At 34.9% G+C, this 18,205-nt stretch overlaps 1 protein-coding gene across 3 annotated transcripts in view; it reads left to right on the top strand.

Moving 5' to 3' along the window:
* The window catches only part of ATP11B (ATPase, class VI, type 11B), an 87,867-nt gene extending 70,401 nt beyond the window's left edge, over positions 1-17,466 (top strand). Inside the window, exons 28-30 of one of the 3 annotated variants that reach the window (XM_015566319.1) lie at positions 50-135; positions 10,951-11,084; positions 16,444-16,531. In XM_015566319.1, coding sequence (XP_015421805.1) covers positions 50-135; positions 10,951-11,053 — 189 coding nt within the window. In that variant the 3' untranslated portion in view covers positions 11,054-11,084; positions 16,444-16,531. Of the gene's footprint in view, positions 1-49; positions 136-2,930; positions 3,057-10,950; positions 11,085-16,443 lie in introns of those variants that run through there. The other 2 variants (XM_015566320.1, XM_015566318.1) reach the window with 2 other exon arrangements.
* Positions 17,467-18,205: the final 739 nt, after the last annotated feature.

The raw sequence follows: 18,205 nt of genomic DNA, 5'->3' as shown, positions 1-18,205 counted from the left end.
CCGCTCACTGACTCTTTGTATGTCCCATCCCTTTTCTGTCCACTTATAGATGTACTCCAACACAGTTGCTTTAAGTGACGAGTTCATCGCACTGCAGCCATTGTCAAGGGCAAGGAATCAGCTGAGCAAATTTAGGTAGAGTAGGAGTAGAACCTTGATAACTTCTGCATGCTAAAGGTCAATTAAACACTATTTAAAAGATGGGCAGAGGCATGAATTAAGAGTGGGCTGTTTTTTGTTAGCACAGCTCTGTCTCTAATTTGACCTTTATTAATATGTATGTTAAAACCTAAAAAATCCATTTTTTCATTGAGAAGAAAATTCAGCATAACAGGACAGAGATCTGTACCTTGTTATATATTTTACACTATTTTTTGTAGCACAATTCTAATGCTTCTGCTTGTCATATTCATATTTAAGAATGCTCCTGCATGTTGAGTAATTTAAGCTAACAAAATTCATCAAAATTTAAAGTTTTAAGTTTCTGTTACTTGAAAGTGAAAGTTGCTCATTTTTTATCTTGCCTTAATCGTGTTGTAAATTCATGTGCATATTTGTCTTTGTACATTGTAATGGCTGCTGAAGCATTTCATATCCTTGCTTCTGTTTAGTGCATCTGTAAATTGAACATATATTTTATATCTCTTATGTATACCTTTATCTCTACAGACAGGCCCATTCTGTCAGTTACCACAGAAAAACCCCAAACAACAACCACCACCCAGTAATCTAGAGAAGTCTTTTGATGGGAGAAAATGAAAGCTTAAATCCTAGAACTGTTGGTATTAAGATACCAAAATCATATAGTGTTAACTTTAATTCCAGTCTGGTTTGAAGAGAAAAAGTAATATAACTAAAGTATTTGTTTAATTTTGGCACTCTTCAGTTTCTCTATCGCTTCTCAGCCTTTTGGCTAAGATCAAGTGTAGTTTCTCATTCTATCAGTATATTGTGGATTCTTAATCATATATAGTATATATATCGAGTGTCCCAAAAAATGTATGCACACACTTTGAATAATTATAAAGGTAGTGTTTATTAAAATATATTTCATTTTCAATATTGAGCTATCAGCTGTTAAAGTATGTATACATTTCTTTGAATACCCTATATTTTTAAAGTCTTTTTTATTCTCAAGGTTTCTAATCTCTACATTCACTTGATCAAATAAATATTTTTGACAAAGCACCACTTAACCTGTTATGGAACTCTGTGAGTTTATAATTTTGAGCTGTTCTAAAGCTTTACCAAATCTTTTGAATTTATTAGCTTCAAGATTTTTGAAATATTCTACTTTGAATTACAGAGTTATAAAAATTATAGATGAATATATACAAATGAGTGTAAGTGGTAGTCAACTAAATTTTATGTTAAAAAAAACAACAACAACTAAAACAATCTTGAAGATTTGTCTTCACCTTTGGTTAAGCCAAATATGTATATCACATTTTACCTGTATGTGCTTTTCTGAAAACAGTGGGTATTCATCATATATTTGAACATCTAATTAACTCTAAGGCAGTAGGAGAGCTCATTATTTAAAGAGCTTGACTCTTTTGTCAAGTAAAGATAACTTTTGCATTGAGAATAATCATAATATTTTTATGAAATCATATTTTACATATTGTTGACTTAAATCAAGCCACAAAAAAGGGTGAGGTAAAAAGATCATAAACTAGAGATTTCAGGCTCCATAATCATGTAACAAAATAGTAAGTTTGACATTCATCTGTGCAAGAACACAGTGATAGCAGGCTATGTTGATCAGGTAGCCTTTGCTGCAAGCCACTCTCCAATCAGGTGGACTAAGAAAGGGGAGATAGTGGACTATCAAATACTAATGCTGCCCTCAGCACTGCTTCCCATATGTCCTAACCAAGGTAGTTCACCTCTCTGAGCTTCCAGGGTCCGCACCCATCGGATGGTCATTTTGCATACTGTGATTTATTTCTGTACTCTCAGTATCAAAGGAAACAAGAAGAAATGCTGTGCCCACTCAAAGGCCAGGGAGAAATAACAGTTGCTTAAATGAGCAGCGAGTGACCACTGGGTGGGCGTTTGCTCACAGCTTCATGAAGAACATGTGCCCACATACATCTCCTGATGCATCCTATGACTTTTGAATACATCTTGGTTTTGAATTGCATTGAACTATGTTCCTGGGTGTGATCCATGGTGGCTTGATTGTTTACAGAGAGGAAAATTATACAGATATCAAATACCTTTAAGAGATTTCAAATATTTAATCAGGTCAGTGCCCTAAGAACCATTAACACAAAACTATTAGCAATTTTCTTTTGGATAAAAGAAAACTCATTTTGAGTACTTTCTTCTCCCCTGCATTATAGGCAAAGCTGTTGTGAAAAGCTATCTTTACATAAACTTAATTGTACCCTTGAAACCAAAAAAATTCTATTTTATTTTTTACATATGTATTTTTCATTGAAATAATTATTAGTCAGTTCTAAGACAGAAAATACATAGAAATGAGGAAAAATTCTGTGTTTTATTCAGTGAAGACTTTTATAATTGTAGAAAGTTTCCAATTAGCTTGGCTATTTGTAAATAGGTCTTCTGAGAAGGGAGCATGAGAGGTGCAAAATGGGACCTATCTTTGCAATGAGAACCCTAAATCTTGGTGACAGGGAATTTGCTTAATAGAAGAAATTTAATTTTATCGAAGGAAACCTGGTTTTAATTTGTCCTTTGTGCACTGGAAAATCATGGCTTTATTTTGTGTGCTTTGTTGTACGCCCCGTAAGAAGCTGCTGCTAGCTCTCTTTTGTGATCGTAAACGAATGTAGTGGTGTGTGAACATTCGTTTGTGCCTCACAGATTGTGGACCTCAACTTACTGTTTTGATTCTGAACCTGTACACAGTGAAGAGTATTGTCTGTAATATGAGACTTGTTGCTTTTCTGTCCTTCCAGATGGAAGAAGATAAGGGTTCAGTCAGCTCAGCATATGAATTTGCTGAAAGCAAGCACAGAGGGGAGGACAGTAGGCACCTGCTAGCTGAGGCTTGCAGCCAGCAGGACAGTTCTTACGTGCACTAGGTAGTACTGCGCTGGATCTTCCTGGGGACGTATCCGCTAAGTTCTCATGTTTGGGGCATGCTATGGGAGAACTGGCCTGAAATTTTAGTTTTACTTTACTAATTCCTCATTGTTTCTCACATTGTTGTTTTGTTCACTTGTTTCCTTTTTTCTGATCGTTACTTTTTTTATATGTCCATTCTGTGTACTTTATTAATCTTCCTTTAGAGTTACACTGTTGAATCATACTTCATCTCAAATTCTAACCTAGTAAGGTATTTTCACAACCTATTGTCTTATATTCACCAAACTCTTAGTTCTTTTCATAAACTTTAATAGTTATATCTTTGTAATAAAAAAGTGTGAATTTATGAGGGCTTGATTAATAAACCCTCTTGAGAAATAAACCCTGACAACGTTATTGGGATGTGCAAAATATTCTGAGTCTAGTAATTATGGAGGATAAAAATTCTTACCACTAATGTATTTTTACTTGATCTACTTACCATTTTGTATATTGTACAGCATGTCCTTGAATAACATCATTTCATTTAATGGCTTTTCATTGTAACATTAATGAGATGCTGTAGGAACTTAACTCTTGTTTATATCAATTATCCTATGATAAAATTGGTTTCATCATAGGTCATTTCACTTCAAGTCCCACAACCCTATCAATGACTCTAAATGAGGCCTTACTGTAATTACTGGTCAGGAACTTAACTCTTGTTTATATCAATTATCCTATCATAAAATTGGTTTCATCATATGTCATTTCACTTCAAGTCCCACAACGCTATCAATGACTCTTAAATGAGGCCTTACTGTAATTACTGGTCGAGAAAGAAGGTGCTGTTGTCTCATCTGGGGTAAATCCTAATAAGTGGTGAAACTTTAAAAAACCCCACTATTTGTAGATTGTAAATCAAACCATGGAACAGGTATAATAATATGAAAAACAACTTTTTAAAATTAGATTCCTTTAGTGAATTGCCCTAAATGGAAAATGTTGAAGATAATTAATCAACTCTTGGTTATTATTATTATTATTAATTGAAAAGAAATTTAAAAGAATTCTGAATTTTTATTTTGTTTCGAATGCAAGTTTGAGTGGCTATTTTAAAAGACATGGGTCTGGTGCACCTTAACTTTGGTATGCCATTAAAATGTACAATACAGTTGAGAATTGGGTTCTTAGAATGTTGCTATTAAATAACAGGGCCTGGTTACTTTTTTTAAAACTATGTTACTTTTACAAAGTGAATTTTCTCATCATTCTCTTGACATTTGGTCTCTCTTCCTGTAAACAAGAAGCAGAAGAATCCTCAAACTATGAATATGACTTTAGTAAAATTGCTGGGGGTATAACCCTGATCTGCAGTTTTTCTCTACTTATCACAGAATTTTAATTTGTTGATGAAATATAACCTGAATATTTTTTCTTCTCATGCATTTTGCCTTTGGCATATGTTTTTTAGATAAAAATTTATTTTAAAAATAAGTGTTATAAAATAATATCCTCTTATTTTTTTTCTGTCTTGCATTTGCATTTTTTTCTGCACTCAAAATTTGGTTGACCTTGCAAAATCAGACAGAAGGCTATGCTGCGCCCTGAATGTTGCAGTGGGCTAGGGTCTTCTAGTCATCTCCTTCTACTGTCACCAGCCTCTTAGGCCTCTATTGCTTTGTCATTTTTTTGTCTCTGCATTATTACTGTGAATGCCCTCTTTCAGGCTGTAGCTAACAACCACAGGGATAGCAATAGGACGCTATGGCTACTGACCTTTCTCATTCTGGAACCAGGTGCTTACGCCTTAGACCCGAAATCTGCCACTACCAAAAAGAGAATACATTTTTTAAAATATATTTTATTGATTTTTTACAGAGAGGAAGGGAGAGGGATAGAGAGTTAGAAACATCGATGAGAGAGAAACATCGATCAGCTGCCTCCTGCACACTCCCTACTGGGGATGTGCCTGCAACCCAGGTACATGCCCTTGACCGGCATCGAACCCGGGACCCTTCAGTCCCCAGGCCTACGCTCTGTCCACTGAGCCAGACCGGTCAGGGCAAGAGGATACATTTTAAACAGTTTCACGTAACTGCCAGTCACTTTCTCTCTGTGACAAAGGCACAGACACCGTCTCATTTTACAAAGCAATGAGAGAAACCTTAATGGCTAAAAGACTCATCAATATTAACAAGGCTGCCACCTGTGGCAGGAACTAGATGCATACCTGATAAATATGGCTGACACTTTATGAACTAGTATTATTTTCAAATGTGTGCTGACTTACTGAACAGCTTTTTCATCTGGAGGTTAAAATGAAGGAAAATAATTAGTATTGACATTACTTCTACCAAACACTTTTCCTGTGACATGCTGTAAAATGATTGATACTTAGAAAACTGAATTCTTAATATCAGCTCTGCCATGACTTGGTGCATTGATTAGTGCTATTCTGCTTTACCCCCTCCATCAAAAGTGAGGATCTTATCATTCTTCATAGATGCTGATACTTTTCTTCACCTAAACTACAAATTCCTTGTTATATATTGTTATTTATGTAACCACATTATTAAAATAAAGGAGTCCATCTTTTTGAAACTAGGAATAAACAAAATTATTAAAATAAGCTTACCTTAAAATATAATTATTATATGCATATTTTCATAGTTAGATTTAGGCAACACATACAGAAATCTCCTCCTCTCAGGAGATCCCTCAAAGACAGTGTGGAGGTATTCTACCTATATTTATAACTATCTTTCCAAGTTGTTTATTTTACTTGGAGAGAAGGAAAGAAGGAAGTTTAGAGGAGTGACTGTAAGCTTGAGGCATGTTTTGGAGAAATATACCTTGAGTAAGACAGAGGAGTTATCTAACTGCCTGCATCAAATGGCTGCCTGTTGCAATTCTTAATAATGAGATGAAGCTATTACTTGTTTTAGGGATGTTATTATTCTTAACCAAATTTAGAATCAGTAATATTTTATGACTTGATTTTATCTTTGAAGGAAAAACATTTTCTTAAACACAAACTTTTTCTCCTTTCATAATTATAGTTTAAGGCTCCTTTCCAAATATCTCCTTTAAGGCTATGCAAGGCGCTCATTTTGAATATCAAGTGTATAAAATAATTTTAAGGACAAAAGAACAAATACAGCTAATAGCTTGATAATTATTATCTAAACTTAAAAACATTACTTGATTTGATAGGTAATACGTAATAAAGTGATTAAAAGATTTAGAAATGTATGAAAATTTGTTAATACTTAGGAGATTTAGGGAAGATATTTTGTAGAAGCTTCTAATAGGAGAAACTTCTAAGTGTTTACCATCACTGATATAAAAATAACGGAAATAGAGCCGTGAGCCAAAATTTATTCCGCAAGGCAAGTTCTATAAACATGAAAATTGGTATTAGCCATACATAGTCATGTTGAATCTCCGTAGTTGTTTTGCTTGGGAGCCTTTCAAGCTCTACATGATGTGGTGGTTCCCAGGAAGAAAGTGGTGGAGTGTGTCTTACAAATTAATCAAAATTTCTCATAAATTAAAAGTTACTTCTTTGTGCCACCAGGTAGGATCTCACTTCCATTACTATACTTTTCTTTTTTAGTATTTATAATAAGTGAAAAAAAAAAGTACTGATTTCCTCTCTAAATGCTATACCCCATTTCCACCCCCAGTTATACTGGCAACTGTGGCAACATGTACTCTGGCTGAGCTCCCAGTTCCTGAATATGAGATCAAAGATCTGTATGGGAAAGTGATAGAGCTTGGAAGTTTGCTGGACAACAGCGTGGTGTTATTTTATAGATCTATACAAAAACACAATTAACTAGCATTCAGCATTTTCAAAGCAACTGGGTGGTTTTTTTTCTTTTTAGAAAAAAAAGGAAACATTTTTCTTAGTTCAAACGGTGATCCGAGGAAATCATTTCTTTATATTATTTTTGACATTTCAAGATGTTTACTCTGTTGGGTTGCCCATATATTAATACCTGACCTTAGATTTTAAAGTGAAAGGTGATGAATGCAAAGCAAGATCACTACCTAATTAGTGTTCTGTCCATCTAGCTGCTGACTTTACAGATGTCATCTTCAGGGAGTTCCCATCAGTTGATTGAGCACCAGTTCTACAGGCAAAGCACAGTTGTTAAACTCTTTGATCTCTCTAGTTTTTGGTTCTAGTTCAGTGCTTCCCAGGTAAATGTGGTACACGACAAGTTAGTTGTTTGCTTGTTTTGTTGTTTTTAATTTCCAGTCCATCACAGACCAATACTTTTATAAAATACAATAAAAATTAATTACTAGGAAATGAAATTTAGAAGATATATAAAATAAGCCCCAATTTTTAAATTGTTTTTAGATTCAACAGTTATAAAAGTATTATGTCATGTACCTTAACATTTTCTAATCTTTTATTCTCAGAGTCCAGGAACACTTATATCCTCATGAGTCAGCAATTATTTTTGGATAATACTGATTTATGGATCATGCATTGAGGGCAGGAGTAACAACTACTCTCTCTATGCTTAGGCTAAACGTACTAAATACACATCATATTTTTCTGCCCACACACAATTACTACTCATTGTCTTCACTTAGCTTGGAGTGCTTCTTCTCCGCCATCTGCAGCTATTGAAATCCCATTCAGTCATCATGGTGTATTTCAGATGCCATCTTTTTCACCATATCTTTCATGCCCTCCCACCAATACCATCAATAGCTGGGTGTGAGTTTTACCTTCTCTTTTTTGATATTTATGCCTCTTACCATAATTATAAGAAGGCAGTATAATGTCATGGTAAAGAAGTTTGGGCTCTGGAATCAAAGAAACTAAGACTCAAGCTCTAGCTGGGTGACCTTGAACAAATCTTAACCTCTCTTTCCTCATCTATAAAATGCTTATGAATATGGTGCCTATCCCAAAAGGTGGTTATAATTCTTAAATGAGATAATCCATAGAAGCATCTTACATAGGAGATGGTACACACGGAATAAGCATTCCATTACTTGTTCCTGATTTATCTATTATCTTTTTATTAAGCACAGTTCCTTGCTTAATAAATATAAGTTGAATTTAAGTGTTTGTGTCATTTAAGTGATGTCAACAGGCAGTGGAATAGAATCCAGAAAGAGATTACCTGATGGTTGGAGAGATGAGGGGGATTTCATGGAGATGATGGTATTTAAACTGAATTTGGTGTAGGGGTCAGCATTCTGACCCTGATTGGTGGCAGGCCCTGACATGTAGCCCCCGGCAAGGAACACTGTCTGGTTGGCAGTGTGGAGACTACAGGAACATTGGTAAGTTAAGCAGGAAAGGCAGCCTCAGGTCAGTTTATATAGGGCCTTCGGGGTCTCCAGAAGGTGTTGTACTTTCTTCTTTGAGCATTATGTGGGAGCTATGGACTCCTGCTGTCTACAGAGGACGATTTTGAGATGGTGGAACTAGAGTCCAGGGACCCAGGGAGGAAACTGATGAAATCTTGTTACCTAAACCAGCATTTCTTAAACCAGTGATGGCGAACCTTTTGAGCTCAGCGTGTCAGCATTTTGAAAAACCCTAACTTAACTCTGGTGCTGTATCACATATAGAAATTTTTTGATATTTGCAACCATAGTAAAACAAAGACTTATATTTTTGATATTTATTTTATATATTTAAATGCCATTTAACAAAGAAAAATAAACCAAAAAAATGAGTTCGCGTGTCACCTCTGACACACGTGTCATAGGTTCGCCATCACTGTCCTAAACTATTCCTCTGAATATTATCATTCCTCCTGGTGTTGATTAATGTTCCCTTGAGGATTGGGGGCTGTTATTAGAAAAACAACAACAAAAAACGAGTTTCAGAATTGCTCTGCGTCTCACTCCCTCCTTGGAGACTGACCATGCACACTGAATCAGACAATCCTTTACTCAAACTTTTGTTGAATGGTGTTTCCTAAACTAAATTGGCCACAGAACTTTTTTCATGAAATTGTAAACGTCTCACATTTTAAATATATATATATTTCTTTGATTTCAGAGAGGAAGGGAGAAGGAGAGAGAGATAGAAACATCAATGGTGAGAGAGAACCATTCATGGGCTGCCTCCTGCACCCCGCCCCCCCACTGGGGATTGAGCCCACAACCCAGGCATGCACCCTTGGCTGGAATCGAACCCGGGACCCTTCAGTCCGCAGGCTGACGCTCTATCCACTTAGCCAAGCCGGCCAGGGCAACATCTCACATTTTAAGAAACAATACTGTGAACAGCCTAAACCAGTGATTCCCAAAGTGGGCGCTACCGCCCCCTGGTGGGCGCTGCAGCGATGGGGGGTAGGGGGCGGTGATGGCTACAGGTGCATTTGTTTTAACTTTTTTTGTATTACTTTTCTATTCTGAGTTCAATCAATAGTTTCATAATTTCAAACTTCAATGTTTCTAACTTACACCTTTACGATATTTTACGAAAAAGGTAGAAACATTAATACATATATCTTTCTGTTTAATTGCTATTAAAATTTTTAAAAAATTAATTTCCAGGGGGCGCTGAGTAATATTTTTTCTGGAAAGGGGGCGGTAGGCCAAATAAGTTTGGGAACCACTGGCCTAAACCAAGAGTATTGTAAAGGAGAAAGGAAAATTTGGCTATTTCTCAGTGCTTACCAGATCCTAGACATTGGTGCAATCGGGCAATTCCCAATCAGGAACTATGTTGACTTGCACTGCTTGGTATTAGGTAGAATTACTCTGTGCAGGGATTTTGCAGGACTTCACCAGTTGATTAGGTTCATTCACAATGCCAGGTTATTTGCATTCCACCCTGTCCATCTCTTCTGTCCATTGTGAGTGTCTCCACAAATGTCCCCCATTGTCATGTCTGCTCTCAGCACTTGGTGACTCCCAACCTTTGTGAATTACAACCCTCAAATGAATCTATTTTTCTTGTTCTTCCTTTATACTTTTGAAAGGTCTGTTATGCAATATGTTATATATGTAAAGTAAAGTGAATGAAAATAAGTTTATTTAAAATGACAAACCTTGAGAAATTTAGCAGTACTCTTGACTATCAAAACCAGGTTTGGGATTCATCGAACTATGTGTCATACCATTTTTTCCTCATGTAACAGGATTAAAATTATTAGTAGTATGGCTTAAAGTTATCTTGTTGGGTTTATTTATGCCTGAATCAATATAAATCTTGCATACTTTCAAGAATTAATTTATTTTAAATTTTAATAGTACTATTTAGTCACTTGTTTAATTGATTTTAATACATAATCCCTCAGTTGACTTTTTTAAAAAATTGAGCTGATTAAGGGCATGGTTGGCACTTAAGAGTTGCTCAGCAATTTAAGGTAAATTATGTAGTTTTTTCAAGGACAGTTATGAAGTGAATATATGTAAGTGCTTAGAACCTGGCATATAGTAATACTACATTAAGTATTTGCTACTATTTTTGTTGTTACAATTATTGTGGTTGTTGAAGGTTGGGATTTAGACCCTGCCTGGTTGTTGTTTCCCAGTCTTCAAAATAGTTCACACACCATTTTTCTTGATTGCTAGGTATTTTTAGTTGAAATTACAGGAGCATTTCACCTAAACAAAAACTCAAGAATTACAATTCATTATGCTTCTGAGTAGTTGATGTAATTTTGACCATAATAAAAATATTGACATTAAAAGTCAAAATCTTTGCAGATTTAAATAATGTTCATTGTTTTTGTGTAATTATTTTACTTAACCTCAAATTTAAATATTTTGTATGATTACTCTTAAATTAAGCCTTTCATACCATACATTTTCATATTGTAGAAAATATGTTTATATACATTACTTTTAGTTTTAAAGTGCTTGTAATTTTTAATGCTTTTTGAAAAAATAACTAATTTTTTTCTGCTGCAACTTCTCCAGCTTACTGAAACAAATTCAAGTATCAAGTGCTTGGACTCCATGTGCTGCTTCTCAGAAGGAGAAACAGCGTGCGCATCTGTTGGAAGAATGCTGGAACGAGTGATAGGACGATGTAGTCCGACCCATGTCAGCAGGTGTGAAATTTTTCTAAGTAGCCTTTGCTGCAGATGAGTGTCCTATAAACTGGAACAGATGAACATGCACCCCTAGATACCTAATAAATCAGCAGCTGGTTTTACCAACTGAAGCAGGAAGTGTGCTATTTATTAGCACTCTTTGATGGTAGATTTCACTTTATGGCTTTGGGTAAGGGGTTCTTTCACTAACAAAGGAAAAGAAAGCACCTTTGAAGAAACTTTTCATCTAATGAACAAAAAATTTTTGCTTCTTAACCTTTCTAAATGTGGTAAATAGGAATGTGTATATGGTATTCATATTTGGTTTTTATAACTTTTTACTATGCTACTGTTTTCTTATATATTTTTGTTTGGTTGGATTTTGTATTTAAAAATAATCAACATATAATAGTAAAATCAAAAGATTTTGCTTTTCTTATTCTTGGTCTGTATTTTCTAGTCAGTTATTTGAGACTTTGAGGTATTTATAATAAACACACAAGACTGTATTGCTGTTTTCCTACTCCTTTTTATCTCTGTAATAAGGTTTATAATCAGTTGTGATTTTTAAGTTTTTACTTGGTATTTATGGTCTAATTAAAAGTTGATAAGCTAGAACAGGCTCTTTAAATTATGGTTTATTAGAATTTTTGTCTCCTCTAAAATCTATTTCTTTTTTTATGATATATTTTTTATTGATTTCAGAGAGAAAGGGAGAGGGAGAGATAGAAACATCAATAATGAGAATCATTGATTGGCTGCCTCCTGCACGCTCCCCCCCCTCGGCCCCCCCACTGAGGATTAAACCTACAACCTAGGCATATGCCCTGAAGGGAATCAAACTGTGACCACCCGATTCATGGGTTGATGCTCCATCACTGAACAATGCCAGCCAGGCCCAAATCTATTTCTTAAAAGATTTATCGATGCTTGCTTTTGTGGGTCACAACAAACAATGCAGTTTTTGGGTAAATTCTACTTAAATTTATTTGAAAGTGAAATGTATTCATTTCTTCATACATTTCCCCAAGAGACATATCATTTAGGGGATATTATTATTTAGGGGATATTAAGGAATAGCAATAACTTTTCACAGTTTGGTGTTCTTTAGGTAGATGATATCATATTCTTAAAATCAAAGCAGCAATGCACTGATGTGCATGAAGGGTTACAGATAAGCAGGGATAGATGGTGATTTCCATTGTCCATAGTGCACCATGTGAATAGTATCACTTTCTGTATGTGCCATGGCTTGGAAAAGGTTGGGAAGTATAGTGAGAAGGGAAAAGAAAACCAAGCTGGTGTGGCTCAGTGGTTGAGCATCAACCCTTGAACCAGGAGGTCACTGGTTCCATTTCCAGTCAGGACACATGCCTGGGTTTTGGACTCGAGCCCTAGTGTGGGGCGTGCAGGAGGCAGTGGATCAATGATTCTCTTTCATCATTGATGTTCCTATCTCCCCTTTTCCCTTCCTTTCTCTGAAATCAATAAACTTTTTTTTTTAAGAAAGTACAACAAGAATAGCGAATGAAGGGTGGAGGAGGCACAACTCTTACCTGTTGATAAATGAATTTTTAGTATTTGGTTAGCTTTATGTTTTAAAAATGATGAGTATGGGAGCTCCAGTGGCGCAATCGGTTAGCGCGCGGTACTTATAAAAATGATGAGTATGATATTCATGTATGATAAAATTCAGGTAACTTTTACTGGTGAACTTGGTAGTTCCCACTTTGCCTTTGATTGTAGCCATGTCGTTATGGTACAGTTGCATTTGTAAATAGCTTTTTTATGTTAATATCATGTCTGTCGTTTCAGTCCCACTTATTTATCATAACATATAATCAAAAATATTCTCATAATGCTGTGATATCATTATTCCACATGATAGAATTATTATGAGCAGTTAAATTTATTGGGACTTACATGTTATAACTTACACAATCGTATTGTAAAATGCATTATAAGAAAACAGCTTTGTCATGTGTCAGGCCAAAAGGTTTCCCAAAGGAAGTTCCCAAAAGACTTAATGTATATTATTTTACTTACTAAGACAGCTTCATTGCATAGAACTAAGGCAGGAGTTAGAATAAAAGAATACTATAGATATCTATAATACTATCAACTATAAATATATATGTATAGATATATCTATTTTTTTAAGAATAATGTAGAAAGTCACAGAATTTTAAAATTTTCTACTTTCCGCAGGAAGTTCTTATTAATACATCTTCACTGTTACAAAAAACTATAATTGATTTTAAATGAACCAAAAATATTTTTCTGCTTATATATGCTCCCAATTTCTTGATATTAATTGTAATAGGTAATATGTCTCCATTATTTTTACATGGTCACTTTTTTTACTGCATTATCCCTCTTGAGCCTGCCCCAGGCATTATGAGATTTATTTTGGCCTGTTCTCTTAGAGATGGCTGTTATCATCTATACTTTTTTCCACTTAGAATTGTATCATATTCTTTTTTTTTTTGTAGGAATTTATTTTTTTAATAAAATCTTTAACAGTAATTAATATTTGACAGACTTTAAATATCTTTCTAATTTTGTCCAATATCTAAGGTTATAATTATCAGATGCTTCTTTAATTATCTCCTTTTTGTTCTTTAAATTAATAACCTAAAAAGTGTTTTGAGATCTGTTCACTTTTTTCCTACTGGTAAAAATATAATATGCAAAACCAGTTGGTATTTTCAAAGGGCTACAGAAAATTGCCACAATTCCATTAAGATCATATTTGAACTTTGAAAGTTATTTTGATACATAGAGTTTTATTCCTGTTTTTTACATGTAATTGTATTAGTGAAATATTTTTGGCATTTCTGTTTTGATTTTGGAGCAGCCTTTATTCTACATTTCTAATTTATGTCTAATTTAAGGACAAGGCTGTACCTGTTACCAGATATAGAAATCCTTGGCCTACTCCATTAACATATTAAACATAAGAGGGCATCACTTCAGAAATATAACTAGTGGTTTTATAGGACAGATTTCTCTGCTGATAAACCTTTTACTGTCCAGGCATAAAAATTCTACTTACATTTTATTAATTGATTGTCAAAGGAATTTGCCATTTTGCAAGCTTGTTTTCAAAGGTCGCATCCAGGTGCTATATGAAAGGCTATGTCATGTTTTACCCTACAGAGCTGTACTTTAGCAATAAATGATTTTCTGTATGTGTTTTATCAACAGTTACTTCATCTTAATCAAAACTGTTTTCTAATTAGAAAGGAGTTAATAGTTGATATGTAATTCAGGTATTTAATGTTCTGTCAAATATGATATTTGACATGAATGCACATGTGTGCTTTGAAAAGAAAAATAAGTGGAGGAAACCTTATCTAATAACATTTTTATGTAAGCAATAGTTGCAAAGAGGAAAAATTTATATTAAAAACATTGACAATTTGGGACTGGAAACTTGGCTCCAGATACTTGGGGTGTTGATATCATATATGTCTGAGCATACTTTTTTTCCTGCATGAATACTTACTCTAAGAAATGTTCATAGTTCTATTTTTCATATATTTTACAAATATTGAGTGCCTACTATATACAAGGCGCAGTTTTAGGTGCTAGAAATAGGGTAGTGAACAAGCCTTTCCTTAAACTAAGGTAGATACTGTTTAAGGTTTTCTGGAAACTAGTAAGTTCTGTAAACCATTGGTATGCTTATTGTTTGTTTTCCTCTTTGCCAACTTTGTAAAATTTCCAGGTTCCAAACTTCATTATGACTACTCACTTAATTGATTTAAATTTGAACATACAGTCTTTCTTAGAACAGCGGTCGCCAACCTTTTGGACGTCACAGACCACCAGCGGTCCGTGGACCACCAGTTGGTGACCGCTGTCTTAGAAAACAGCAGATATGTGATAAAAGTGAATATGGGCCATTTTAAATGTTAATTTCTTCCTCTAACATCTTGGTTTAAGGAAAGTGGGAACCCTAGAAAGTTACATAAAATGTATTTATTGTTAAATTCTTTTAGTCTTTTAAGAAAAGCCAGCTTTGACTTGGTAATCCTTAAAGCAGGTTAGGCTATTTTAAACATGGCAGGCTATTTTTGATCTTGAGTTACTTAAGCTTAAATTAATACAGCTGCAAATAAAGTATTATATAATGAACTAGAGGCCCAGGGCACAAAATCATGCACAGGTAGGGTTCCTAGCAGCTGCCAGCTGCTGGCCAGGGCCTCCCTTCCCCAGCTGCCAGCCGGGGCTTTCCTTTGTTTCGCGCTGCCCCCTGGTGGGCAGCATAGTCATAGCGAGCAATCAACTCAGGTCGGTCGAACTCCCAAGGGGACATATTGCATATTAGGCTTTTATATACATAGAAGATTGCTTTATGGGCTTTATCATTAAGACAGTATCTGACTTTTCCAGACCAGCAGAGGATCATTTGTTCTTAATTAAATGAAAACCCTAGTGTCAGACTTAGAGGTGTCTTTGATGCCTATTGATAAATCATTCAAACTTATTATGCTAAAATCTTTAGAATAAAATTTATAGCTGAAAAGAAATAAATTAAGAACATACTGCTGTTTCATTCCAAAGTTTTTGGTAAGTGTGATATTTGTTTGCTTCTGTGATGTCAAAATACAGCCTAGTTGCTTTTCAGTGCATAACTCTTAATAACATACTTATTTTTTAAATTAAGATTTTAAGAGAGTCTTATACTCTACTACCTATAGAAAATATTTTAATGCTAATGAATGTCTAAATTTTGGCTATTATTTTTATACTAGAGGCCTGGTGCATGCATCTGTGCACCAGTGGGGTCCCTCAGCCTGGCCTGCACCTGCTCACAATCCGAGACCCCTGGGGGATGTAGTAGTGGGTGAAGCAGCAGGCGGGCGGGGAAGAGTGCGAGCCCAGGCTGGGCACCATGCCTCTCCCACTCATCCCGGCCCCACCATGCCTGCTGCCGGTAGCGCTGCCGCAGAGGCAGGAGAGGCTCGCGTCACTGTAGTGGTGCTTGCCAGCCATGAGCCTGGTGACTGGCGCCCGTCGGTCAGCTCAGCAGTGCTCCCGCTGTGGGAATGCACTGACCACCAGGGGGCAGCTCCTGTGTTGAGCATCTGCCTCCTGGTGGTCAGTGCACATCATAGCAACTGGTCACTTAGGCTTTTATATATAGATAGATGATGATTCAAGCATTATTCTCCCCAAGTTTTGTATAATCTAAATGTTATGTTTGTTAAACTCATCAAGTATTAAGAACTTCCTTTTAGCATTTAAAAATTAATCAGTGATTATTTTAATACTCAAATTGCATTTTGGTCCTGAGTTTTAGAATACATTTTTTTTTCTCAATTAAAACATAGGTCCTGGTGAGCAAAACTTTTCTCTTATTGTTATTTAGATTATGGAGTGCATCGGATCCTTTCTATACCAACGACAGGAGCATCTTGACTCTCTCCACAATGGACTCATCTACTTGTTAAAAGAGCAGTAGTACTTTGTGGGAGCCATTCAACTCCTTTCCTAAAATTCAGGGTGATCATACTGGTAATGGCCACACTAGTTCTGCAGAATTACTTTCTGAAATCTCTGTAGTTCATACCCACTCAGAGTTATAACGGCAAACAAAAAAGGATTTACAGGAATCACTCTCAACCCCTTTAATTTAAATCTGAACGTGTTAAAATTTGTGAATAGATATTTTCCATCTCTTTGTCTGGGTTGTCCCTTGTGTTTGTGGGACTCCTGATGGCATTTCAGCCTCTTGCTGAGGCCGACATATTTTAATATCAAGGTTAAAAAGATAATTCCTAGTTAATTGTATTTTTGAGTATTAGCTTACTTGGTGAGTCTTCTATTTAAATCTGCTTTTGCAAATTATGCTGAAAAGTTTGCCTTGAAAACTCTATTTTTTTATTAGAGTTATATTTGAAGCTTTTCATGGGAAAAGTAAATGTGAATAGTAAGAAATTTTGGTCCCTTAGTGACCCATGTTGTGAATTCATTACTGCTTTCTAAGTTCATAGAGAAAATTAAGAGAATGCATTTCTAACCATTATTTACTGCACTATGGGTAGTAAATATATACCAATACCAACCTTCTCTTAATGTACTGTAACACACCAGTAAAGTTAACCATACACATGCAAAGTGTGTATCATATCTTATACATAAATCAGGAATTAAGTCCATTCACCAAATTTCAAATTGATGTTTAATGATATTTTTATGACAATATAAAGTGGGTAAATTAGCTATCATTAGCATATTATTATTTGATGTGTTTTTCATTTAATCTTTTGCATGCTTTAATCAAGTTAACATATTTAAATTTGTTTTTTTCTCTATCTGAAAATTGTTTATACTATTTCATGTCACTGTTGTAAAGTTCAACTATATCAATAAAAAACAAGTTTGGACAGTATTTAAATATTGCAAACACGTTTAATTGTGCAAATCAAAATGTTGGAGTAATTAAATAAAAAATAAAGAGAACAGCCTCTTTCTGTGGCTTAGAATTACTCTTGCCTTTCAGTAAGCTAGATTCTGGTATAAAGGATCTCAGACAAGAATCCTATTATTTTTAGGTTAGTATGTGTTATCTGAGTTGTGGCAGACTACTATAGTAAAGGGAAATCTGCCCAGTGTTTCATTATAAGGTATATTTTCAGGTATGGCTATAGAATGTAAGTGAAACAAAGTCTAAAATGCTAAATTTTATGGGTTAATGGCAGCAATAAATTAAAATACTAAGAAAGATTGATTAGATATACATTGGGTATTAACTCACTGCACTTGAATATTTAATTTCCATCCAGAATTTATCATGTAGATCCATTGTTTATTACTTATTTTGATCTAAAGTAATGTTTTAAAAAACATTTGGAAATTATTATTGGTTTAAGAACTCTTACCCAGCCCTAAGTATATTTAATGATTGTGTACATATACATTTTAAACTTTATGGAAATGGTTAAATAAGGTTTTGCTAAAGTGTTCCATACAGTTGACAATATAATTCTCTTTTGTAGATTTATTTTGCAGCCTTCCACCCCCTTCCCATTTCATGAATGTACGACTTCTTGAATTGGGCTAATTAGGGACCAGTCAAGAATTAAAACTTTACCTTTGTTCACTGGTAAACTATTTTCTTGCTAATATAA

This window comes from Myotis davidii, unplaced genomic scaffold, assembly GCF_000327345.1.
Source record: "Myotis davidii unplaced genomic scaffold, ASM32734v1 scaffold102, whole genome shotgun sequence".
NCBI classification, from domain to species: Eukaryota; Metazoa; Chordata; class Mammalia; order Chiroptera; family Vespertilionidae; genus Myotis; species Myotis davidii.
This window is presented reverse-complemented; position numbering and strand designations above follow the sequence as displayed.